General features: G+C 40.1%; 1 protein-coding gene and 1 pseudogene across 4 annotated transcripts in view; both read left to right on the forward strand.

The window, feature by feature from the left end:
* Window positions 1–2133: 2133 nt before the first annotated feature.
* The window catches only part of TMED10 (transmembrane p24 trafficking protein 10), a 41092-nt gene continuing 15293 nt past the window's right edge, over window positions 2134–27932 (forward strand). For 2 of the 3 annotated variants that reach the window (XR_013996114.1, XM_081093517.1), the window contains exons 1-3: window positions 2366–2625; window positions 18894–19005; window positions 25211–25284. Coding sequence is in view for 2 of the 3 variants with exons in the window: in XM_081093517.1 (XP_080949643.1) it covers window positions 2398–2625; window positions 18894–19005; window positions 25211–25284 (414 nt within the window). In the remaining variant the exon portion in view is untranslated. Of the gene's footprint in view, window positions 2171–2295; window positions 2626–18893; window positions 19006–25210; window positions 25285–27932 lie in introns of those variants that run through there. The other variant, XM_081093516.1, reaches the window with a different exon arrangement.
* LOC308526681 (eukaryotic translation initiation factor 1-like) lies at window positions 26213–27277 on the forward strand (annotated as a pseudogene). Its single transcript has 2 exons — window positions 26213–26284; window positions 26935–27277. The product of its transcript is annotated as a eukaryotic translation initiation factor 1-like (transcript).

The raw sequence follows: 27932 nt of genomic DNA on the forward strand, positions 1-27932 counted from the left end.
ACACGTCATAGGTTCGCCATCACTGTACTAGGAGCTAAGGAATCAATCTTGCATTCATTGAACAACTGTTCATTTTGCCTTCTAAATGCCAGGCACTATTTTAGATTCAGAAGATAAAGCAATGAACAAAATAAAAATACCTGCCCCCCACAAAACAGATAACCTAGCTAGGAAAACAGATTCATAAACATGATATGTAAAATGTATATTATATTAGAAAGTGGTGAGCGCGAAGGAGAAAAATATAAATGAGGGAAGGAGGGTAGGAAAGAGTTAGGGACTGGCGGATGAGTGAGAATACAGGACAAGAAAGGATGAGACCTGTGATTTAGGAAAGTAAGAATTTCTCTAAGTCTCAATTTCTTCATTTGTAACATAATAAATAATAGCGCCTTCCCGAAGAAGGCTCAGGCCCTTAGACTGACTTTGTCACTTTTAAACTTTGAGCCTCTCAGAATTTCTTTGGCTTCTCTGAACCTGTTTTCTTATCTATGACATGAACAGACTTGTCCAGTCTATGTCACATGGTTTTTGAAAATATCAAATGAGATCTGTGAAAACAGCTGAAAATGTAGATGCTCTTATCTAAATGTCAGATAGAAATTTAAAGGAAAAAACCACACAGCTAGGTTATGGGCTGCAAATCTCTTGCTGATGGTCAGCAGAGCCTCAGGACTGATTCCAAACGACGAATTAGACGAACTACATAGCTGCTTGGTACCGATTCCCTACACTGCAGGGAAAAGGCCAACGGAAATTACCAGAAGATTATCAGGACGTACCAGTAGACTAGCAATCTTATCTTAGATCAGGAATAAACTAAACTAAATGTTCCTAAGTGGACACCTCATCAAATCGTTGTAGCATGTTATTTGTCAGATTTTAAAATGCTTTATTGCTCCTTTATGTTTGTTCTTGTTTTGTTTGTGGGACTTCGGTTCCAGGAAAAGAACTACATGGATTGCAAGCAGTTATAAATAAAGAATAATCATTTAAATTACCAAGAGTAGCCCTGGCCGGTTTGGCTCAGTGGATAGAGCATTGGCCTGCGGACTGAAGGGTCCCGGGTTCGATTTCGGTCAAGGGCATGTACCTTGGTTGCGGGCACATCCCCAGTGGGGGGTGTGCAGGAGGCAGCTGATTGATGTTTCTCTCTCATCGATGTTTCTAACTCTCTATCCCTCTCCCTTCCTCTCTGTAAGAAGTCAATAAAATATATATATATATATATATTTTTTTTTAAATTACCAAGAGCAGATAGTCCATGCTCTGGGTATTTCTGTAGATACTCAGTAAACACTAACCAAAGTAGATGATTTCAAACACAGACTGGAGCGTATTCCTTTTTCCTCTTTGTATTTTCTTTGGTCCTGAATATCTGGTAGCATCCCAACAGTGGTTTGTTCAACCAATAAACATATTGGTATACACCGCAGGGGACTTAGCGCCTGGCACACAGCAGGTACTCAGTAAATAACGGTGAAACAAACGCACGATTACTGTGTAAATTTGCTTACTACAGACACTAGCCACTTGGATCCCTAAAACGTGTGTGCGTTCCCTTGACAATGCTCCTCTGGTAAACCGACTTAGGTCCTGCTCTGAGCCTGGATTAAAACAGTGCTTTATTCCACTGAAATGCAAAACCCAAAGTCAGCTTGAACATTACCTAGTCTAGCGGGCGCTCAAGGTTTGCTAAATAAGATGCACATTCAGAAAGCAAACAGTTATGCCAGCCCAAATATCCCACTCAGAAGCCTGAACGGGCCGCCCTCCCGGTTCACAGCTACCGGGTAACCGCCAGACTTTCTCTGAGGCGCCGGCCCCCGCTCGCCTCGGAGCCACGGAGTCTTTCCGCTCAGCCTCCCCAAGTTTTCCTCTCAAGCGGTCAATGTCCCGGTTGTCATTCAGGCGGCTTTGCACTGCGACTGCGCACCCTCCGCCTCCGCCTCCGCCCCGCCTCCGCCCCGCTTCCGCCCCGCGCGCCCGGGTGGCAGCCCGACCGGCCCAGCAAAGGACCTTGTGGCTGTTTCCTATTGGGCCTTGGTTGCTATGGTATTGCACCCGCCTTAAAACTTGCAAGCACTGCTTCCGCCAGTTGAAGGAGAATTACTTCCGGGTCTGCCCTTACTTGTTATGGCTGACTGAACAGTCACTGAACTCAACACAAGTAAGTTTCCCGGAAGTTTTCTAGAAAATTTTACTTAGCCACTCTAACTTATTGGTGTGGCGTGATATCATGTCCTTTTTTCCCTTTTATAAGATTTACTATATGCTTTTTTGTCTATTTGCCAGTCTCCAAAATGGCGCCTGCGCCGCCGGTAGGCCAGAGGTGAGTCACGTGGGCCCTCCGGTTCCGCCGCGGCCGAGGCCCGGGTGTTAACAGTCTCCGGCACCATGTCTCGTTTGTCTGGCCTACAAGTCCAGCGTGGCCCTTGCCAGTTAGCATTGCTGCTTTTACCTCTCCTGCTCGGCCCCAGTTCGGTTCTCGCCATCTCCTTCCATCTGCCCATCAACTCCCGCAAGTGCCTCCGCGAGGAGATCCACAAGGACCTGCTGGTGACGGGCGCGTACGAGATCACCGACCAGTCTGGGGGCGCTGGCGGCCTGCGCACCCACCTCAAGGTGCGGCCCAGGGCGGGGCGGGACGGGCAGACCTCGGGCGTTGGCGAGGAGAGGCCGAGGATGCGGGTGGGGGGTGTCCGGCCTGGCCTCCCGGAGCGCAAAGGGCGGGCGGTGGAGTCCGCCCCCTCGCCCTGCTGGTTGGCGTTGGCGGAGGGGGGCTGGGCGCCAAGGCCGGGGAACCCGGAGAAGGGCGCGAGGCCTTGGCCTTGGCGGATGTGGTGACAGCCGAGCCGGGGCGACCCCCACTTCGGTCGTTGGCGGGGCCCGTGCCGGTTTTGGTCTTTGGTACCTTGAACTGTAACTCGATTCTCCAGAGAAGCCTTCAGATGCTGGGTTCTTGGGGGGATCGACACAAAGACACACTGCGCCCTGCAGAGCCCGCTCGATAGTGGAGGTAGAATTAGGTATCGCCCTTGTAAGGAAGATGATGGAGGCATTGGCGCTTCCTGGGAGTAATGACACCGGGTGTTGATTGAGCGTTAGCTGTGTCCGATCTTGTGCGTTTACGTGCATCTCCGTGTGGTCCGGACGCGCCTCTGTGAAGCGGGTGCATTAGCGTCATTTCCCACCTGAGGACACCGAGGCCCGGAGAGGATGCCGGGGCTGGAACTGACTCTTGGTTTGGAAGTGACGGGAAGGGACAGTGCTGGAGTTTTGTTCTCGCCTTGCTTTTTATCTGTCATTCCTGTCATTGACGACAGTTTAGTCGGTTAAAACTGAGACCGTCCATCCGTTGGTCTCGGCCTCCAGGGCTGCCCTTCCTGGCTCCCCAGAGTCTGGCCCGGCCAGGCTTTTTGTGAATTTCGGCCCCACTCTCTCCCGTGGTGACAGCTCCCGCCACAGCGCTGCTTGGGTCCCGTTTTGTCATTACGGTGACCGGAGTGTGATCTTTGAAACGCTCATGTAATTTGGTATTAAGATTGATTGCGTTTGAGGTCATTTTATTCACTCACAATAAGCACGTGGTTTTATTTTTGTTTTTAACAGAATGGGTCTTAGACTGAATAGTAAGAAACATTTTTACTTTTTTAAAAAATTTTTTATTGATTGAGTTATTACGTATGTGTCCTTATCCCCACATCACCCCCCATCCCCCCCCCCCGACTCGTGCCCTCACCCCCCTGTTGTCTGTGTCCATTGGTTAGGCCTATATGCTTGCATTTAAGTCCTTTGGTTGATCTCTCCTCCTCACCCCCACCCTCCCCTCATTTTTACTTTTTAATAGCACTTAGGTATAAGAGGACCATAGTTTCTGTGTAAGGTATTGGAACCCAGTCGTGGTAATAGAGTGAGAAACTGTTTTCAGGGCTACTGCTCAGTGACCCATCCTTTTATTAGTCTCCGCAGGTACCAAACTAATGTCTAGCCAAGAAAGCGTAACATTTTGGGGGTCATGCTTCTGGCTCTTGAACCGATGCTGTGCCTAGAATCAGAGGATTTGAACGGTGAAGGAGACTTCCCTCTCATTTGCAGTGCTGCCCCATCTGACTTGTAATTATGTCTTAAAATCCTTCAGCAGCTTACGCATGCTCATCTGATAAAGTTTGAATTTTCCAACATGCCCTATAGTGACTTCATGATCTGTTCCTGAAGCTTTATATACTTGGTCACTCCATACTTTGCATTTTACATATGAGGCACCCTGAACAGTATCCTAAGCTCACTTATTTTCATCTTACATTGTAACCAATTACGTTTATACCTTGTCTTCCTTATTAGACTGTTAGTATCCCGAGGGCAGGAATTATTTTCATGTTTGTATTTTTCAGAATGTCAAGCATACTGCCTTGCTTCTAGTAAGCACTTAATAAATATAAGAAGCATGGTGCAGCATGGCCTTATGGGAATTATATCTATGTCCAAAGCTGCTGAAGGAACGTCAACAGTAGGAGTCTGTATATCTATATGCTAGCACTTTGCCATTATGCAGTTTATCTCCCCATGCCTGCTCTGTTCTCTTGCTTCTCATCACTCCTGGGGTCCTAAACCGAGTTGTCAAGTAGGTAACATAAATGCATGAACTAAGCCAGGCATAAGAAAAAGGACAGCAGTGGGGATAATTGGGGGATAATTGGGAGTATTGGAAACTTAATTTGGCGTGGTCAGTACTCATTTCTTGATATGGGCCTTGTTGCCATATCTTATTATTCAAACAAAGTCAGAAATTCAAGCCTCTGATTTTTAAATGTCACCATTTAATTCAAATTGGTTTTGGCATTATTTGTTTTCAGTTTTATGAAGAAGAGCACAGTCAGTTGACCATATACCCAATAACCAGATTCACCAATCAATAGCATCTTGCCACACTTTTTTCATTGTAATTGCTTCCCCATTCTCATTTTATGCTGAATTATTTAAAAATAAATCCCAGATATCATGGATTTCAGTCCTGCATACTGCTGCATGAATTTCTTAAAACTATGAACAAAATCACAATGTTACGCAGCTATAATCACACCTCACGAGATTTTTTAAAATATATTTTTATTGATTTCAGAGAGGAAGGGAGAGGAAAAGAGAGATGGAAACATCAATGATGAGAAAGAATCATTGATCAGCTGCCTCCTGTCCACTTCCTACTGGGATTGAGCTGGAAACCCAGGCATGTGCCCTGACTGGGGATTGAACTGTGTGGCCTGCTGGTTCATAGGTTGGCGCTCAGCCACTGAACCACACTGGCTGGGCAGATGTGGACATTTTGGGTGGTGTGGGAGGGCAGGAGATGCCATTGTTCTGCCTACTGAGATGGTAGTGCCCTGAAGCCTCCATTATAAAGCTTCCCATTAATTTTTCTCTTATGAGTCCCTTGATGACTTGTATGAATTTGTTGTTTCATTGAAGTTATGAAATTATTTTCCAATTCTGTTATTCCTTCCATATTTATTGGCTGGAATTATTCTTAAAGAATTTAAGACCACTTGGTTAGCCAAAAATTTATAATTCATATAGGAAAAGTAGGAAAAATAGACTTCATTTCTTTTTTTCTTTTTTTAATCCTCATCCAAAGATATTTCTTTTTTAGAGAGAATAGAAGGGAAGGGGGGGAGAGAGAAACATTGATGTGAGAGAGACACATCAATTGGTTGCCTTCCGCTTGCCCCCCACCCCCACCCCCCACCCCCACCAGGCCTGGGGATCGAACCTGCAACTGAGATACATGCCCTTGGCTGGGAATTGAACCCGAGATCTGTACACTGGCTGATGCTCTAAGCATTGAGCAACGGGCCAGGGCAGAATTCAGTTCTTTTAATTGACATTTTTCACAGTGAGGCATTCTTGCCCTTGTCATTTCCAGTGTAGTCCAGAGGGTTAACGATTATTTATTTTTTGTTGTTTGTTTCAGTTTTTAGAGTCATTGGTTTAGTCAGTTGCATTTGTTATGTCTCTGGCTCCTTTATCCTTTTGACACAATCCCTGGCATAGGTTTTGATAGCCTCGCTGTTTTGTGGGACAGTAAGGTGTCCTAGGCGCATCTTTTGTATGTCCAGCCCCTAATCTGGAGGCAGCTTTTCCTCCAAGGAGTTCTGGTTCCTTTTTGTGAGGAGTGGTATTTTAGAAACCACAAGCTGGGTATTATTTTTAAAATTTTAACATACTATGTCGGCCACAGAATCCGTTTGTGGGTTTGATCCAGCTCTTTATCACAGTTTGCCACCTTTTTCATAGTATCTGTTCGCTCCGCTGTGCTTTCTCTTAAGTTTTGACCACTTGTGGACCAGACTCTGCCTCAGTGATTCTCTCTGTGCATCATTCAACTTCTGAAATGCAGCCCCTGAACGAAAAAATCTGATTGGTTCGGCTCCTTTTATGCCAGGCCACATTCTGGGTCTTCTCTTTGGTCATATGTCCATCTCTGGTTCAAGCAGCAGGAGTTTGGGTTGAGGTTAGGAGAACTGGAGACTTTGTGTAGTGCAAAACCTGGTCAACTGGGATTGGCATTTAGCTGTTGCTCTGAATGAAGCAGCCTCTCTTAGAAGAATAGAGTGCCTGATTGAGCTGTCTAATCCACTTTCTTCCTGTCAAAGAGCACCTTAATGTCCAGTAAATACATCAGTGTTACCATATGTCACTCTATGTTGTACTGTGTGTTTACCCATCTCCTCGTAGAGTCTATGACATAGACTAAAAGCTCCTTGAGCAGAGACTATCTCATTCATCATTGAAATGCTTGTGTCTAATACAGTGCCTGGCATATATTAGGGCTTCAGTGTAAGGGGTAAATGAACATAAATGAATTGTCACTATCCTAGCTTCATCTCTGATCTTTCCTTCTCCCTTTCTCTTCACTTCCTCCTCCCAGTCCCAACTCTAGCCGTACTGAACACCTTACAGTTATTTGAATACAATGTTCTCTTAATTTGGACCGGTCTTTGCCCATACTCCCCTCCTGTTTGCTCCCATTACATCCTGTTTGGTAAGGCACTTTTCATGTAGTATGGTGCTTACTTTGTGAACTCCTTAATGTATTATTCACCTTTGAGTCCTCAGTTTAATGTATTATATATGCATTATTGTACAACTAAGTTAAATATCTTAGTGTTACTGAGGAGCTATGTGGTACATTGGAAAGAGACTGGACCTGGAGTCAGTCAGTTTCGGGTTTAAATCCCAGCAGTTCATCACTTACAGGGTGCATGGTCTTGGGGGAATTACTTAACCCTTTCCTTGGGCCCTTATCTATAAGATGGGGATGATAGATCTCAAAGAATTGATAGAAGGACTTATTGAGATGTGTTCTTTATTGCACAGGGCTCATTATGGTAGCCATAGATATTAGTACTCTTCTTTCTTGAATGATAATTGACTTGCTAATCTGACTTCCCAGTCATATATCATTGTAGTCACCAGTTAAAGAGTATTTTAATGGGAGGAATTCTGAGTATTTTGTTTGTGATTCTTCCATTCACTCAGTAAATATTTGGTATTTAGTATATTCCAGACCTAGCTGGGGATATGGAAATGAACATCAAACAAGGTCCTTGAACTCTGGTGGAGAACAGAGAAAAAACAACTTAACAAATACACATAATAGGTAGTGATTAAATACTATACTGAAAAATCAAGTGACAGAGCTAGGGAATGATTGATGGCATAAAGAGTATTTTTGTGTGGTCAGAATCTCATCTCTTTTGATTTTGAATTGGAAATCACATTTCATTAAGACTAGATGATACCATCATAGTTTAATAGGCTCCAGTACCATTTATTATTTAGGGTGCCTTATTATTAGTGGAAAATGGAGGATGAATTAATTTTAGGGGATGAGATGAGTTGTTGTCTAAGGGTGACTTATATTTTGGAAATAAATTACAGAAAGAGAAAAGGCAACTGTGAGGAGTTGTCATAATCATCACCAGAAAGGAAAGAAAAGCCCAATGGTAATAATTTAAGTCATTTATACTTGTTCAGCCTCTTCCAAATAATCTAATTGGTCTACATTTTTTTTATTGTCATTTTTCAAGAGAGAAAATTAACAATTCACTTTGCTAAATGAGATTTTTAAGTTTGGATATTTACTCAATTATGGTCCCTATCTTTCCTAACTAGCTTATAGATGAGAAAGCTAAATAGATCATTTGAAGAGTTCAGCCTTGAGTTACAGGCCTATCACAATTTAAGCCTAAAAATTATCAAGAAGCTTCTTGGCAGTTGAGAAACCATTGGCTTAATAAGCCCCTGTCCCTCTGCTAAGATCTGTATGAAAAGATCAAAGACGTTTGTGTGTGCGCATGCACTATAATTTTGAGATGATTTTATTTGGAACAGTTATATTTCAGCTTATTACTATCGGTGTCTACTGAGGGCTGATCTTTTTCTGTTGGGAAAGCTATGTCTCTTTCAACTTTATATTTGCTGTGACTGTTGTCCGATGGGTTAGAAACAGGTCAATAAATAGGTGGTTTAGTACAGAAGGGTGATTGGTACATTAGCATTCAATAGTATTAAAATCTAGTTTCTTTCCGTACTGTATCCAAAATGTCTAGTTTTAAATTAAAACCTGACTGTGTTTCTTCTCCATAAAAACTGCATGGTATGATACATCATTTAAATCTCTCCTAGTCAGTGAATAGTTAGTTATCCACAGTCATATCTGTTTTGAACCAATCTAGAGAAAGGGAGCTGCTTAGAATTTGAAATTGTATGCCATATCTTTTTTTATGACATCTGAACACTGAATCCAGTTTCTAGGGAAATGGAATAGATTTATAGAGGTAATCTAGTGGGGTGCGGTGTCTTCTATGCTGTTTCTTGTGTGAATTGCTGACTGGTGGTTGATCCTGAGCCATTGCCCCCATACGCTTACGCAACCCAGCAGCTGGGACAGTAGAGCCCTCTGTAAAATGAGCCAGCTGGCCACAAACCAGAATTTGGGCTCCCAAACAAATCTCTGACTGAGGGAGGTTGATGTCATCTGCTTATCCTGTGCTGGACTTCATTGTTCTACATAACGTGTGGGAAGTCAAGGGACTAGTTGTTAAGAAAGAACAAGGCTTTGTTTGTGCCTAAAAGGGACACACTGGAGGTTTTTACCGTAAATAACTTTGGAACAGTATGGAAAAAAACATTTGATCTGGCTTCACCCACGCAGTAGTATTGTTAGGGCAGTAACTGGTTTTTCCTTCTCCCTTCCTCTTTCTCCCTTCTTCTCTTCCCCCAGCTGCCCCTCCCCCTCCTCAGTCAAGCGTGACATATTGCCTATGTTGAGTTAAGAGCAAATGCTGATAGAAGCAGGAAGAGACCATCTATCCATAATCATACCAGTGCCTGGAAATTTTCCATTTCTAGTTTTCAACTCTTGGACAAGCCTCCTTAAGCAATACTTCTTTTTTTTTCAATATATATTTTTATTGATTTCAGAGAGGAAGGTAGAGGGAGAGATAGAAACATCAATGATGAGAGAATCATTGATCAGCTGCTTCCTGCACGCCCCCTACTAGGGATCGAGCCTGCAACCCAGGCATATGCCCTTGACCGGAATCAAACCCGCGACCCTTCAGTCCGCAAGCTGACGCTCTATCCACTGAGCCAAGCTGGCTAGGGCAAGCAATACTTCTTTGCTGTGCTATGCCATCACTGACTTGTGTTGGAAATTTTAAAGAATTTAGTGTTGCTAAATGCTGTTTGTGGCCCAAGTTTGACTTTTTTCTGGGTGAGCTCTACATGTGATTCTTTGATTTCAGGGACTCAGGCGTGGAGTTGGTATTTGCTCTTGTCAAAAGATCAGGATAAATTCATTTTATGCCATTAAATATAGCTTCTAGGCCAGTGATGGCGAACCTATGACACATGTGTCAGAAGTGACATGCAAACTCATTTTTTTGGTTGATTTTTCTTTGTTAAATGACATTTAAATATATAAAATAAATATCAGAAATATAAGTCTTTGTTTTACTATGGTTGCAGATATCAAAAAATTTCTATATGTGACACAGCACCAGAATTAATTTAGGGTTTTTCAAAATGCTGACACGCCGAGCTCAAAAGGTTCGCCATCACTGTTCTAGGCTGTTAGAGTTGTCCATATTCCTCATGTTAGAGAACAGTGGTAACTTGTGGTAGTCTTTTGAAGGTATTTCTCATACTATTTTTCTAGTCTAAGACAACAACATATTCAATGATTGGTAGTTCTTTCTGCTTTTTTTATATCTAAGAGTAAATGAAGAGTGTAGACCCACAACCTCTGATCATTATAAATGCACACACCATCCTCTCTTCCCTCCCCCAGGTAGTTTATTACTCATCAGGTTAAAAAATACGCGCAGGGAATGCTGGAGTCATCTTGTATTTCTTGCTTTCCCTGTTAGCTAAAGGTTTTGTTGAATACCTGCTCTGTTAGGCATTTTGGTACCTCTTCAGGTTCTAAATCTTGCTGCTACTTCCTTAAGAGTTTACCTGTCTGTCTTTTTCTGTTTTCATGCAATACCCATTTGGGACCTAACCATCCCGGGATTTAGTCAATGTAGCAAACTTCATTTACTTTGCCATCCATTTGCGCTGTTAGGTTCTAAATGTTTATGGAGTTCTTAGTTATCTCTAACAATTATAATAATTCGAATAATGACAATGATAACATTATTGAGTGCTTGCCATGTGCCAGACACTGTTCCAGGGCCTTTGTGTTAAATTCAATCCTCACATAGCCTCATGAAGTTCATACTGTTGACCTTATTTTACATATGAGGCACAGAGAGGTTAAGGAACATACCCAAGGCCTTACAGCTAGTAAGTGGCACAATTCTTATTTGAACACAGACCTGAGGTCTGACTCTAGAATCTTTAACTGCTATGCTTTACTGTCTCAAAGAGAGAAAAGGGTAGGTATCTCTGTTTCAGTGCATTTTTATTCAATGTATAGAGCTCTACAAGGGACTTACTGATTCTAAATTCCAGAGTTTGTCATTAAGGAGCTACAAAGTTGATGGTTTTCCTTAAAATAATACGTACACATTTTATATTCAGTATTATACTACAGACTGATCATAAACCTGATGGAGTACAGGTAGGAGCCTATTTGAAGGAGATTACACCATCAGGTTTTCACCAACTACAGCAAAGCCACAAGCTGATTGACCTCTGCTGCTATGGTAGCACTCCAGGAAAAGAAGGTTTAAAAAACAAAACAAAAAAACACTACCATAGTATTGGACTGGTACGATATGAAGCTGATTCAACAAATGAAAATACTGTGTGACCTATACTAGCAGGAAGACACATACTTGCCACCTCCTCCATGGATCATATGTCATTTTTCCAGGAGTAGGTTTAGACTTGTTCAAATTAACTATTTGTAATATACCTCATAAAAAATATGTGAAAATGTTTGCTTGCTTGGCTCTGAGTAGGCTAAGAATTTCTTGAGACTCTGGAGATATGTGTGTGTGTATATATGTGTTCTTGACTTTATTCTTTTGGATAGTACACAATTTTTTTAAAATAAACTTTATTTTAGGACAGTTTTATATTTACAGAAAAACAGTGCAGATAGTACAGTTTCCATATACCCCACATTCAGTTTCCCCTATTAACATCTTACATTGGTATGTACATTTGTCACACCGAGTGAACCAGTATTGACACATTATTATTATCTAAAGTCCATACTTTATTCTTATTTCCTTAATTGTGCCTATTGTCATTTTTTTCTGTTCCAAGATCCTATCCTGGATATATTACATTTAGTTGTATCTCTTTGGGCTCCTCTAGATTATGACAGTTTCTCAGAATTTTCTTGTTTGTGACTACCTTGTGAGTTTTGAGGTGTATTAGTCAAGTATTTTATAGGATGCCCCTCTGTTGGGATTATAGCTCTGGGGGAGGAAGATTACAGAGGTAAAATGTCATTTTCATCACATCACATCACATCACGGGAACTTGCCATCAACATGATTTATCACTGTTGATATTGACCGTGATCACCTACCTGGCTGAGGTTGTGTTTGTCAGGTTTCTCGATTGTCAGATCACTTCTTTCCCTTTTCCATACTGTGCTCTTTGCAGGGAAGTCACTATGGGCAGTGGGGAGTTATTCTTAACTTCCTTGAGAGTGCTGTTTCTACATAAATTATTTCAGAGTCTCCACAGGAGATCTGTCTTTTCTCCCTTGTTTGTTTGTTTAATTTATAATAGTGTAGATTCATGGATATTTATTTTATACTTTGGATTATAATCCAGATGCTACTTTTTTGTTGCTCAAATTATTTCATTTTAAAGAAAATACATTTTTATTGATTTCAGAGAGGAAGGGCGAGGGAGAGAGAGATAGAAACATCAGTGATGAGAGAGAATCAGTGATTGGCTGCCTCCTGCACGCCCCAAAGTAGGAATTGAGCTTGCAGCCTAGGCATGTGTCCTGACCGGGAATCAAAAGGTGACCTCCTGGTTTATAGTCTATGTTCAGCCACTGAGCCATGCTGGCTGGGCACTCAAATTATTTCAGCTTTGACGATTGGGAGTGCTTTCATGTGGCTCCTGTATCCCATTGACATATCTCCATTCTTGTTTTTCTGTTTTATTTTGGTTTTGAGCACTTCCTTACTTTTTGGCACCAGAAGCTCCAGGCTCATCTTGTATTTTTCCTGCCTCAATCTCAGGATCAGCCATTTCTCCACGGAGACCTGGTTCTTTTTATTGAAGAATGTCATTAGGACATGAGATCTGGGTGGATAGTATTATTTTTAAGACATCTTTTCCTGGCACTTTTTTTCTTTTTTTTTAAACAGATTGGTAACAGCGAGTGGCCAAAAGTAGTCTTAGCTTTCTTGCAACTTTAGAGAAAGACTGGGAATTCTGTGAGCTGCAAGAGGAGGTAGAATAGGGAGAGAAGTGCTGAAGGACAGAGAAGCAGAGCACAGGAGCATTCATCTAGTTCCTTCAGGTCCCTCCTCTACATTAGGTCAGGCAGATCCTACGGAAGGTCACTAAACGCTCCCATTGGAACTGTAGGAAGGCCATGGTTGAAAATGGAGAGTCTATTGGTCACAGTCCTTTTGCAAGAACCTTCCTGATAAGTTGTTCTTGCTGTTTAGTTCCAGGAAAATTATCTCTGAAGATAAATTTGTGAGATTTCGTTAGAAAATAAATTATATGTAACCCAACTTGTGTTTCTCTTAATCTTTTAATCTTGGCTTCCAGAAAACTTGAGTCAAATTTATAGTGCAGATTTCTTTTGCTCAGTTCAGGTTCTTGAAGGCGCCTATTTGTTTTCGTCTTCTGGGAGAACTCTATTCTTTTTTTATTCCTAATTGCTTTATTTGCCTAGTGTTTGGGCCTAAGCTACTTTAAAATCCTTTTGAAGTAATAAGCAGGTATTTATGATCTTGACTGTTTGGTAAAGGAATAGGAGCAGGCTTCAGAAGCAGGACCTGCTCAAGAACCTGTTTTCCAGCCACTGCCTAGAATGGTCCAAGAAAATTTAGTTCTAAATGACTTTATATTCCCAGTGGCCTGTATTCTTACATACTTGACAGTTTCAGTGTGAGAATATTCACATATTCTTGACATCAGCTACTCTGCACATACAATTAACAGCTTTTCCAGTACTTTTTAAGTTGTGACCTTTGGTTTGCTTTTCTCCAGAAGGTGTTATCTGGAAACAAATCTTTATTACTTCCTATCCTTTGATGTTATATGGGCAAATTTTATAGCTTGATATTACCCTTTTTAATTAAGAACTTTACAATATGTATTATACATGTTTTTATTGTTAAAAGTGAAGAAAGGAATCCTTTAAGGGATTGCTGTTATGGTAGATGAAAGTGGCAGTTATTTAACACTACCAAGATGGTTCTCTAGTAAAATTTAAGAAGAAGAAGAAAAAAGTAAAGTCTAAATTTTTGAGAAACCAGGTGATTTTTTAAGGTGATCTATAATTAGAACATCTTAATTAAAGGAAATTTAAAACCATCATTTTGGCCTAATAGACTTTGCCAGTTCTGGCTAGTCATTTAGCTTGGCCCAGTTTTCTATTCCCTAATTTTAGCTACCTGCTGATTTATGTAATTATGTTGGGGTCATGTGATTTTTTTTTTTTTTTTTACCCTTAAGATCAGTGACTGGGCTCCTAAAATAGCTGCACAGTTATGAACTACATGGAAAATAGATTGATTTTCAGAAAAATTCTCGGATCTGTTAGAGCCTGACCTGAAGGTTAAGTTGTCAAGTTGTCTGCATGGATTTCCAAATTTCTAGACAAATAGTCTCATATATAGTTCTGTCAATTCAATATCATAAGGAATATAGAAATGTGGAGGCGCCAAGAGGATTGTGATCATTATCACACACTATTCTGGGAGGTAAATTTCATGTTGAAGAAGGTACATGCAGTGATGGGTCCTTTGTCTTCAGCCTCTTATAAAGTATTTGATTTTTTGCCCTATAATGAACTTTTAATACATTTTCAGATATTATAGAAAGAAACAACAAAGCAAGATGTTCTACCATGATTATAGTTCCTCAGTACAAAGTAGAGGAAAATTTTAACAGTTTTTATCGCTCCAAGTACCAGTTGGAGGAGTGGATTGTATCAATGCCTTTCAGAAAAACATGACAGACTTCTTGATTCATTTTGCAAGTTACTCGATAAAGGATTTTTGCCAGTACCTTAAGAGTGTTTTGACCTGCATCTAGATTCTTTTATCATCTATAGAGTTTCCTTAAAGTAATAACTTTTTTTAAGAACCCTTTTAATATCCTAGGAGAATACAAAGAGATCATAAGCTATTATTCTAGGACATAAAATGGCAAATGTGTGCCAGATCTTGTAAGCCCAATTAACTTGGGTTGTTTGTTGTAGGCCAGTGACCTAGCCTCTTTCCCTGCCTGACTGAAGATGATGACTTCTTTGATGACTGTTCAGTACTTATACCCTTGATGTTTAGTTCTTGCTGTCCTCAACTGGTTTCATTTTTATTTAAACATTTCTAGCAGCCTGTAATCCTTTCCTTTTTCCCTTAAGAACTAAGCTAGTACATTGAGCAAATTCAGAAACTTATTTTTATCCAGGTGTGCCTTGGAGAAGTTCTACATTTTCTGTAACTTTATACATAGAAGCCAAATCCAAATTCGAGTTTTTAGATCAGCTTTGAATGTGAAAATCTGTTATTCCTAGAGTCTGTCTTTTTGAGCTTCCTCTTTACTTTTAAGAATTGTCATTGTGCTTTTGGGGCTGGAAAGTGGGGAAGTGTGAATATCTGATGGATGAATAGATTCTGAAGAAAGGAAGAGTGGCACCACACGGATGACTACACATCACTGGGATTTTACTCATTCCCAGACCTGTTTGCCCTATAATCTGTGTATCCCAGGTTCTAAAGTAGTTCTTTATTAGGATTTTTCTTCTAGTTGAGGTCTTTTTGAATCTTTAGGGCTATGTATTCGCTTGCAGATTATCTATTAGTTATTGCTGACATCAAGGACTTTACCTTATGGCTGCCTGCTAATCTCTAAGGAGGAGAATACAGACTGAAAAGTGCTGTGTCCCACTCAAGAAGACTCACAGGTTCTCTGACATGCACTGACCCAAATACTTCATCAGATTCTGTTAGTCTTTCTTGGCATCTTTGCATACCACTTATTTCAGACATTCCTTTTGTGGGGATGCAACATGGGATGTGAAAAGAACATGGGTTTTAGACTGCTTCAAATGCACATACACAATTTACTAACTCTGTGATATGGATAAGTTACTAAGTTTCCTCGTCAGTAAAATGAGGATAATAAGACTGGCTTTTATGGGGTGATTGTGAGGATTAAAGAATATGTATAAAAAGTTTATAGCATAATTCCTTTATCCCCTTAGCCTTCAAAACCATTCAGTTGCAGAACTCCAAGCCTAAATCACTTAATACTTTCCTCTGCTTTTGCATCCTGGCTGCTAGAAAGCTATGGTCCACGATCTCAGCTGAGACCTTAGTGTTGTCCCCCAGTTCTTTTATGTAATTTTAGTCAGTTTTCTTCCTGTCCTATGCAAAGATCAGAAATTGGTGGATCAGAAGAACTCGGTCCTATTGACATCTTTTGTTTGGCCTTGAGATAGTTTTTCAAATGTTGGGATTTGTTGTGAGGATTTAAAAATTAGGAGATTTCAGATAAAAGTTAAAATGTTCACAACTTCTTTTGAAAAATTGGATGATTTGAAAACCTGGCATGTCACTGTTTTCTTCCTTAAGACAGACCCATCCAGTTTTCCACATTGTCAACCACACCCTATGGACTTATACTGGTCCATTAGACTCTGTTATGTTGCTCACTTGATCCTTCAGGGCATTTATTTTTTGGTCTTGTCCTGTGGTCCTTTCCTCCTTAAAATCCCTCAAATCTGTCACCTTTTCTCTATATTCAAAGTCGCCCTAATTTTTATTTTATTTTATTTTTAATATTTTTATTGATTTCAGAGAGGAAGGGAGAGGGGGAGAGAGATGAAATATCAATGATGAGAGAGAATCTGCACATCCCACACTGGGGTTTGAGCCTGCAAACCGGGCATATTGCCTGACCGGGAATTGAACCATGACCTCCTGGTTCATAGGTTGATGCTCAACCACTCAGCTACACCAGCCTGGCCAGCCCTCATTATTTTTAATCTGGAGTACCAGAATAGTGTCCTAACCCATCTTCTTATCGTTAGTATTGTCCCTCTTGAGTCTGTCTTCCTAGTAGTATCAGATTCATGTTTTCTGAATTGCTGATTGAATCGCAGCACTCTCTTGTTTCAAATTCTTCATTGCCTTTCCACTTTGTACTAAGTGAAATTTAAACTTCTTAACATGTTACAGTTCTACATGATCGTGTCAGTACCTCTCCAGCCTCTTAGTCTTTCTGAGCCTCACTTTTCTCCTGTGGAATATGGGGGAAATAATAGTTCTTACCTATAGAGTTATAGTAAAGATTAAATTAAAATGCATATAAAGCACCTGGCATAGTACTTGACACTTAGTAAGTGTTCAATAAGCACCACTTATTGGTATTATGATGATACCATGTTTTGTTTTGTTTTTTTCCTGGACCCCAGGCATTCATATTTGCTGTCTCTTGTATCCTGAATGCCTTTTCCCCAATTCTTCTCTAGATTGCAACTCATCCTTGAAGACTCAGTTCATGTGTCATCTCTTTCATGATACACTCCCTGACCCTCCATAATCCCGGGTCACCTGTGCATACCTCTAGTAATGCACTTTTCACAATGTAGTGGTCTCCTTTCTTATTCCTCTCCTCATTTAGATTCTTAAGCCCTTTAAAGATAGGAGCTATCTTACACATCCTTGTATCCCCAGTGACCAATGCAGATTGAGGGATCTTAAATGCTTGACCGTCATGGATGATCAGCATCATTCATGGCAGAAAATACTTGATTACTATTACTGCTGTTATTTTTAGGGAATTCGTTTTTATTATTTTTTAAAATATATTTTATTGATTTTTTACAGAGAAGAAGGGAGAGGGATAGAGAGTTAGAAGCATCGATGAGAGAGAAACATCGATCAGCTGCCTCCTGCACACCCCCCACCCCTTACTGGGGATGCCCGCAACCAAGGTACATGCCCTTGACCGAAATCGAACCTGGGACCCTTCAGTCCGCAGGCTGACGCTCTATCCACCTAGCCAAACCGGTTAGGGCTATTTTTAGGGAATTTAGAAGATGTCATAAAACCTTTTTAATTAGCCCATCATTTAAAATTTGTCTTATCTGTGATAACTATTCTTTAGTTATGTTTTTCCCCAAAAAATGAAATAACTTTGTTTCTGACTATAAGTGATATGTGCCTTTGTAGAAAATTGAGAGAAAACTAAAAGTATAAAGAAAACTCACTACTCAGAAATAACTAGTGAAGTGCTTTAAATAGATAGGCTTATATGTGTGCTACTCAGTTTTTAAATTTAAAATCTCACTTATAAATGAATCTTGTTTTAAAAACAGCGTTAGAATATCCAGTTTAATATAATGAAGCCACTACTTTTGTGTTGCACATTGCAAGTAGCTTCTGCCTTAGATAATGAAATTGCCTTCTGCTAAGACAGCCATATGCTCTAGAAAAGAAGCCTGAGATCCAACCTGTCATGTCACCATGTAATTCCCTTCTTTACAAGCCATTCGCTAGGAATGGAGCAGTTTAAGTTTGGAGACCTAAAGCTAACAACCTGTAAGAAAGGCATTATCATTTGTGGAAGCCGAGGATGCCTTCTTTAGGAGAACTTTTTGTTTATCCCGGGGCTTCTTTCCCATCCCAGGTAGCCACTGACAAATTAGCATGACATTTGGAGGAATACAGCTACCAGATTTTCTTTTCTGTGCATGCCTTCTTTTCCTTCTCTCCTTATATCAGATATCCTATTCCACTCCCCACCTCTCAACCCTATCAAGAATTATTTTACAGAAGAGATGTGTTCTTATGTATCTTTATCCTTTTTGTAGTATATTTTTTTGGTAATCATCCACTTCCATTTTTGTGACATATCCCTTTCTGAGAAATACTGTTCTACATTCTATAAAGTGAACCTTTGCTACTAAACCCAATTTATATCTCAACTGTCATTCTATAGTGCCAACAGATTGTAACCTACAGTGTGGATAGGCTGCTTGAATGAATGAAATTTGTTGTATTTGGGCTTCATCCTCTCATCCTATTCCTGTCTTTGGGGATAGTTGGAACATGATCATCATTATGATAAATGTCTTTTATAGACAGTGTTTCTTTCTATTTCTCCAGTTTCTATCAGTTTTCTTCCTGAGTGTTATTTGCTGCCTGCTCTTACTTACTTTTTTATTTTAGATCACAGATTCTGCTGGCCATATTCTGTACTCCAAGGAGGATGCAACCAAGGGGAAATTTGCCTTTACCACTGAAGATTATGACATGTTTGAAGTGTGTTTTGAAAGCAAGGGTAAGTAATCAGAGTGTTTGTCCCTGAATTAAGTATCTTCTCTCAAGTAAGAAAGAGCATGAACTTTCTCTCTTAGGCCAGAAGGAGAGGAAATGAAAACTACACTTGCTGGGGTGCACACACATACAAGTTAAAGTATCATTCTTCCTGTGCAGGAGTAGGCATTTTTTAAATGCTGTGACACACTGGGCTTGAATGAAAAGAGTTTAATTTGGTATAGATGCTAGAAAACATAGTAAGTCATCACTTAATGTTGTTTTTGTTTTTTTAAAAATATATTTTTATTGATTTCAGAGAGGAAGGGAGAGGGAGAGAGAGACAAACATCAATGATGATAGAGAACCATTGATAGGCTGCCTCCTGCACGCCCCCTACTGGAGATCAAGCTCACAACCCCAGGCATGTGCTCTGGACTGGAAGCAAACCCAGGACCCTTCAGTCCCCAGGCCAACACTCTACCCACTGAGCCAAACCAGCTAGGACTAATGTTGTAGATAGGTTCTGCAACTTTAAGCGAAATGACATATAATGAAACCAGTTTTACTATGGGCTAATTGATATAAACAAGAGTTAAGATCCTATGGCATCTCATCAACATTATCACAAAGTAACATTAATGGAATGTTATTCAGTATCCTCCAAAGTCCAAAGCAGTTTTGGTCTTCAGAGCACTTGTTATTTTCTAGTCCTAATATCTTGCTATGGAATCTTCTGTGCATCTCAAGACCAAGATCCCATAGTAACCTTTAAGCTGATTACCCGATGCTTTCTGATTATCAGTGGTGGGTAAAAAGGTAGATTCCCCTTTACTTCCTATTCTTTCACTCTTAAGGACACTAGATTCTAAAAGCTGTCTGTATTTATACTTGTTATATTCTTTGGGACCCTTTTGGGCTACAAGATACAAAAAACATAACTCAAACTGGCGTAAAGAGAAAGAAGAGGCCCAGCTGGCATGGCTCAGTGGTTGAGTGCCGACCTGTGAACCAGGAGGTCACGGTTTGATTCCTGGTCAGGGCACATGCCCTGGTTGCAGGCTCAATCCCCAGTATAGGGCATGCAGGAGGCAGCCGATCAATGGTTCTCTCTCATCATTGATGTTTCTATCTCTCTCACCCTCTCCCTTCCTCTCTGAAATCAATAAAAATATATATTTTTAAAAAGAGAAAGAAGAGGAAGACCATTTGACTCTCTGAACTGGGAAGTCTTAATGGTGGTGCCGACCTCAGGCTAGACTGGATAGTGGGGTTTTAACAGGATTGTTGGAACTCTACCTTTCCTTTCCTCCATTTGACTTTATTCTCAGGCTTTCTCTGTGTATGGTAGCAAAAGGACTTCTGGCAGTTTCACGTTTATAGAATGTTCAGATTATCCGATCCTAGCAGAAAAGCAAGCACCTTGGCCAACGGCTCTAGTAGAGTCCCAGGAATAGTAGATCAACTTGGTGCTTTTGACAGTTAACCAAGAATTGACTCCTTTGATCTAAAATGGGTCAAGTGAGCCTAAAGGTAAGGGTGTTTGCCTGAAGTAAATGGAATAATAGATTAATAAAAAATTCAATACTTTAATAGCGATTTCATGATTGATATCCTTTTCTCTGCCCCCCACCCCTATCAGTTCCAAGATGTCTCAACAATAGTCAAGATATTTCGACATGGTTGTGCTACTCTTACCTCAAAACTAAGATGTCATGAACTTTCAAACTAGTTCCCCTCTCTCATCAGTATTACCACCGTCCTTCCAGTTACTTGAGCTCATATTTTTGAAATTATTTTTGTCTTTTCCAGTCTGTCATCAAGTTATGCTGATACTTCTTTCAAAATTTCTTCTGTATCTGTCACCACACAAATCTGAACTCTAATCTTTTAAATCATGAATTATGTCATTAGCCTTGTAACTAATACCCCTATTTTTAATATATCCAAATACTGGTACCAGATTTATCTCCTAAAACATATCTTTCATTATGATAGTCCTTTTTCAAAAGCTTTCCCTTTTCTTTTTCTTTTTTTGGTAAAGAATTGTAAATTTATTAGATCATCTGGAAACCAGATGGGCTGAGCCCCAAAATGGCACCTCCCTTTTTGGTAGTAGCAATAATATTCCTGATCTGTAGAATGAAACCTGAATTATACAATTTTTGAGCTGGACCGGACTTTAGGTATCATGGTATTTAATAGTCCTTATACCAGTGGTTCTCAACCTTGGCTGCACATTAGAATCACCTGGGAATCTTTTAAAAATCCTGATTTCTGGGCCTCATCTTCTGGAAATTCTGTTTCTTTGTTACTAATGTTTTGGCCTCACCCCATAACAAAGAAACAGAATTTCCGGAGGATGAGGCCCAGAAATCAGGATTTTAAAAATATTCCCAGGTGATTCTAATGTGCAGCCAAGGTTGAGAACCACTGCCTTGTACTCTCACTCCAGCCTTATCTTCCACTACTCATCAGACCCCCAGCCAGTCTGGTTTGCTTTGCCCTCTAAACATGTCACATTTACTCATTTACTGGAATGCTCTTTTCCCATTTAAACATGAGTTTAACGTTAGTTCTTTTAGAGTACTTTCCTCAACAGTCTACCCTTCTTAATTTCTCAGTCAGTTGATTCATTTAGCAAATAATTATTGAGTGCCCTATATATTAAGTACTGTTCTAGGTGTTAGGGATATAGCAATATAAAACGGAAGTCTCTCCTCTCTTGGACATTTTCATTGGAGCAGACAATAAAAATAAAGTCAGGTGGTAATGAGGTCTTGGAGAAAAAACACTTTGAGACGCTGAGCATCTCTCAGAAATAGCAAAGAGGTTAATGTGGCTTCTTCTAATAGTACATCACTTACTAGTTATGTAGATATTTGAAGATATATATGTAAAATTTAAGTATTTAAATATATACAGGGTGCCCCAAAAAATCTATGCACACTTTGAATGATTGTAAAGTCAGTGTTTAACATACAGTTCATTTTCAAAATTTAAAAAAATCTACAGAAATAAGTTTTTTTTTGTCAATGCCTATTTTCAAACTGATGACCGTTCTACAGTCCAGGCACTGCTGATAACATGAAGCAATGGAATCGCAAACATCAAGCATCATTTTGTTTGGTACTTGTGTGTCCTCAATTCATTGACTGTTGCTGGCTCTGTACCATAAACTTTTATCTTTTATGTGTCCCAATTAAAAAAAAGTTTAATGGCACTTTAGGATAAATTTTCTTTGTTCAAAGCTTAGTCTGGCTTCACCCATTATTTTAAATCAATCAAACCTGAAAAGGAGGGGAAATTAAGTTATCAGCTGTTAAAGCATGTACACATTTATTGGGACATCCTATATATCTATATAGATATGTGTCTCATGTACATAAACTTGTTTAAAAAGTTTAAAATTAACCCTAACCCTAAACCTAAACCTAGCCATTAACCTATTCTAATTCTAACCCTAAACGTTACCCTAATCCTAACACTAAACCTACCCATAACCCTAAATATGTCTTTTGTTCTGAATTTCTTTCTTATATGCTGCTGATGCTGTGCATGCAGATGCCTGGGAACTAATTTTTAAAATATATGATATATACATTCACACACACAGACACATAATAAGCACTCAATTTCTAGTTTACATGTGTTCTCTGTTTATTCTGATATGGAGAACTTGTAGTCTTGGGAACACTTTTTAAAAGGTTGGGTTTTTTTCCAGGAAAATATAGAGAGAAATAAATGAGTCTTTTTACAATGGAGATCCTTTATAGTCTTGATATCACGCAGTGGTTCTCAACCTTCCTAATGCCGCGGCAACACTTTAATACAGTTCTTCATGTTGTGGTGACCCCCAACCATAAAATTATTTTCATTGCTACTTCATAACTGTAATTTTGCTACTGTTATGAATCGTAATGTAAATATCTGATATGCAGGATGTATTTTCAGGGGTCGCAACCCACAGGTTGAGAACCACTGATGGGAATTAGGTTGGCTGTTTTGTGCAAGAGATTGTGTAGTCTGGACTCAGACCAGCCTGAGTGGCTTTGTGGTTTCACTTGTGTTTGAATAATGCTAATGCTATGCTGTGGCAAAGGAAAAGTGGGAAGAGTCTTAGGAAGAGAATATCTTGATCATTTGGACCAGGTAGGACTATGAGCTGCTTGGATTTCACAACTTTTTAAATGAGAAAGGAGAAGCAAAAATTTGCATGCATCTCTGTGGGCAATGCTGAAATCAGGATTACACATTGGAGTGGGGAGAAGAGGCTTCTCTGGATACAGCTTTTTGTTGTTTTGTTTTGGAGACTTACTGGCTGAAATGCTTTGAAGACATCGGTGGCTTGTTATCGTTTCCCAATCCTACCTGTTCAGTCTTATTTCTATTGCTTTTAAATTGATGTTTCTAGTCTATCCAAAAGAACTTCTTTACTGTCATTTAAACATGCCCTACTCATTTCAATATCTGAGCCTTTGCCCATGCTTGTCTTCTGCCTAGAATACTTTGTCCTGCCTTCAGGTGCTCCCTCTTCAGTGAGGTCCACCTACAACTAATCTCTTCCCTCCTCTAACCTTTGCTCCATAACTGGGATTATCTGAACCAGTTTGGGTTTTTTCCTCTTAAAGTTTTATACTGGTTTGCATTTTCACTGTAACTGTTACTCATGTTCATGTGTTAGATCCCCATCGAATTATTGGAAGGCAAAGACTGTAGTCTCCAGGACAGTTGTAGCAACCAGTGAGCTCTCAATGAGTAGTTATTGCATTGACTTCAGCCTGTGTCAGAAAATCTCCAGTGCCTCTCAGGCTGCAGAAGGTACAGTACCATTCTCTGTGGCTTTTGGTCTCAGGAGTCCCAATGCTTATGTGGCCCTGTTTCCCCAAAGTCCTAATTTCATGTAGGCAGTTTTTATTTTATAAATAATCAGGTGAATTCCAGGGGATTGAATTCCAAAGGACTGAGCAATTTTCTGGGGCTGATGAAGTCTCCATTTCTCTTACTTGATGATATAAGATTAGAATTCCTTTTTGATCAAGCTGAGTCAGATTACCTTTTTAAATATGAACATGGTTCTGTTGGCCTTACTATACCAGATAGACATTTCTCTTTCTAAGAAGCATCCTGAGATGCTTCTTATTATCAAGTTTTTTCTTGGCTCTGTGGGAATCTACACTAATAAAAGAGAAACATGCAAATTGGTGTCACTCCGTTACACCTACCAGCCAATCAGGGTGAGTATGCAAATTAACCCAACAAAGATGGCGGCAGCCACAGAGCTGGAGGCTTGGGTTGCCCCGGCGATGGAGGAAGCCAAGCTTCCCGCCTGCCCTGGCCGCCACTCAAGGGAGAGAACAACACGTAGGCACAGCCAGGAGCCTGAGAGATCAACACAGAGAGGCACCTGCTCCAAGCCTCCACGGTGTGGCTGAGGGCAGGCCCCCAGTGGACACACACACACACGAGGTGCCTGCTCTGAACCTCTGCTGCCAGACTGTGGCTTAGGCCTGCTCCCTGGGCCATCAGTAGGACATCCACTGAGGGCTCCCAGACTGTTAGGGGGGACAGGCTGGGCTGAAGGACCCCCACCCCCCAGTGCACAAAATTTCATGCACCGGGCCTCTAGTAATTCTATAACATTTTGTTCATTTATTGAAATGGCCGTACATTTAACAGAATGTTTAAATTAAAGTGAAATCTTAGATAAATCCTTTATTCTTTTCAGTACTGGTTTATATTAAGTAAATCCAAGCTTAGTATATGCCCAATAATCCTTTTCTCAAAATTTGACAGGACAACCTTTTCAGGTGTGGAAATGTATCTTTTCAACCTAAGTTGGTCCCCATTACCTGTTGGTCTATATATGCCACTCTGTTTTATACTATTTTGACTTTTGAGTTTTATTTCCTAGCCCAATAAGCCTACGTGTTTTCTCTCCTTCTTTCTATTCCTCTGTAGTTCCAGCTGCAGTATCTGTCCTGCCTGCTTAGAGATGTTTGGCAGCAGCATGTTCTATTTGCTTTCCGGCACCCCGCACAGACAGAGGCTTTGTCTGGAATGCTTGTGATTTTAGCCAGAGCCAGGAATTTTCTGAAGCTGAGTAGGGGGAGGAGTTTGCGGCTGTTTCCCTCTATTGAGGGGGGAGGTTTAGGGAGAGGGAGGCTGGGTGGGTGATTTCCCGGAATTTTAAATATTCCGCACAATGAATCCTTTGATTTCTTTCTCAGGAACAGGGCGGTTACCTGACCAACTCGTGATCCTAGACATGAAGCATGGAGTGGAGGCGAAAAATTATGAAGAGGTATGTCCCACTGTAACAGCCAGAGGAGGCAGTCGCGTGCTGGGCTGTGAGGTTTCTGTGACCTATTCAGGCCAACAGGCTGTGCTTTGACCAGAAGGCTATGGTTTTCTCAGCAGTCATATGACAGCCAAGCTACAATTTTACTGATACAAAAAGTTGTATTAACAGCCCTAAACAATAACTCTAGCTGTGTCGTCAGCCAAATGACTAACTAAACCAGCTGTCCCATAGCAATGTTGGTGTGATAAAACACTCAAGCATATGCCATTAGCACTCTTGAGACAGCAAATAGGTATATATATATTTATAATTTTTAAAAGCTGGAATTTATTTAAATGTTAATGTCCAAGATTAAGAAAAGTGATTTGTTTTTAAAAGCTAAGGCTTTTATTCCCAGACTGACAACTCTATACAGGGTGGGACAAAAGTAGTTGTGCGTACCCGAAACAAAGTTTCTTCTTTATTATTATTTATTTTTAATTTATCTTTATTGTTGAAAGTATTACAGATGTCTCCTTTCCCCCCAACTGACCCTTCCACCCTGCCCCACGCGCCCCCCATTATTTATTGATTACTGTATTTTTCATAAAAACTACTGTAAACCTTCTTTTGCCTCATATTATATCTAGGGCATGGATTCAGCACTATTTAGACTTGAGCAACTGTGCTACATTTGAAAAACAACAATAGCCATAAGTAGCTTTTAGGTAAAATTATTTCAGACTAAGGAAGAGAGAAATATGGAAGAAAAAACTGCAAGGGACTAGGAGTAGTGATAATGAGAAATTTTTGCTGACAGGAAGTATTATAGAGAATAAAAACTGACATTTATTTGGGTAGTAGGGAAGTAGAGGTGTGTATAAAACAAGGGGAAGGGGAACTGAGCCTTTTTCATCTCTATTACGAGAGACTTTGGGGGCAGCACAAAATGGTTCTTAAAATCAAGAGCACCTTTGAAAAACCACAAGAACTATTTAAGAATGGAGGATTGATCTTTACAGTAAGATAAGAGTATTTTTACCCAGATCAGAGTCTTACAAATGATATCTGTGGGCATGAAGAAGTGGAGTACAGGAAATGTAAATAGCTTTTGAAGAATGTAAACTAAAATAAACAGGCTAAGTTGCTTTAAGTGATTTAAGAGAATTTTCTAGGAGGGATGGAACCAGAAAATTGCTCTAGCTTTCGTCAGGATTTGGAACAGAATATCCTAAAATGGAAAAAGATTGGAAGTGACTGATTCTGCAACAGGAAGTAGTAGAACAACAGTTGCAGGTCTTCAGGTCTCTTCTCTTTTTCCTAGTTCAAGTGTTCAACTGAACAAAACTAGATCGAGTTATGTGTAGGCAGTAAACAGGAGCAAGTATGCAGTAGTGAATGGAAGACGAGTCCTGATAGAGACTTTGATTTGCTTGTTTCTGTCTCCAAGCTAGTTTAGTTCAAAGAAACAAAGCAAGAGAGACTCTTTGTTTGATAAACTTAGAGTAAAGAGAGACCCCAGTCACTGAGCTGCTGCCACCAAGGACTCCCTTTGAGCCTCACCTCGCTTCCTGAAGCTCTGCCCCCACCAGATCCCTCCACCCACCCACCTTTCTATGTGCCAGAGGTAAAGGAATCATCCCATGGTATTATCGAACGTTCGCTAACCAGAACCTACACTCTTTCAATTCCTTTGCTGATGCAAGTAAAGGTGATGATCTGCTTTCTGCCAGCACTGAGGATTATATCCATATAAAAATTTAACAGAGAAGTAGCAGGAAGACCCTTTCTACTGTCCAAGGGATCTCTGTGATTGCAATCAAAAGAAACTAGTGAAGGTGTTTAGAAGAAATTTGTCTGCAATGGTACTGTAATTGAGCATCCAGAATGTGGAGAAGTAATTCAGCTACAAGATGACCAGTGCCAGAACATCCACCAGTTCCTAGTAGAGTTCGGACTGGCTAAAAACCACCAGCTGAAGTTTCATGGGTTTTACGTGCTTTTGCCTCTCTGAAACTAAAGTGAGGATTTCCTTGCAATGGGTAGAATTTCCCTTCTCTCCCTTGTCACAAGTTAAAAAAACCTCACAGCTTATATAATGTAACCATTTGGGGTCTGCTTTTAACTTGGACTAATTTAACTCATTCATGCAATAAACTGAAAAGAACCATGCCAAAAAAAAAGTAAAGTGAAAAATCCTTTTAAACTTTCATGATTTAGAAGAATCTTAATTATATTTAAATAAGATTACATATATTAGAGTGCTGTTGTAAGGTATAAAACAATAATAAAAAGTTATAGTTATTATGAGGTGGAAGAATAGGTAAAATGATTTTCAGGTTTTGGTTACTGCTGCTGTATCCTCAACCTCAGACCATTCTGTAAGCAAGCATTCATTGAATTCCTATGTGGGATTTTATCTCTTGTAACTCCCCCTCCCCCCCATGTGAAGGCTATCATTAGGTGGTATATATTAAATGGGCCACTTGATTAGACTTACCTTGTTCTCTAAAACAGATGGTATTGTGAGTTTACATATAGAATAATGTGGACATCACTGGCATACAGCACTTTTGAACCCCTATACCTCCTAGAATTTCCTTGGATTTTGTTGACACCGGGAAAGAGCCATTCATTATCTTTCCTGACCTTTTGCTTAACCCAAGAGG

Source organism: Myotis nattereri (assembly GCF_964212035.1).
Source record: "Myotis nattereri genome assembly, chromosome: 1".
Classification (NCBI taxonomy): domain Eukaryota; kingdom Metazoa; phylum Chordata; class Mammalia; order Chiroptera; family Vespertilionidae; genus Myotis; species Myotis nattereri.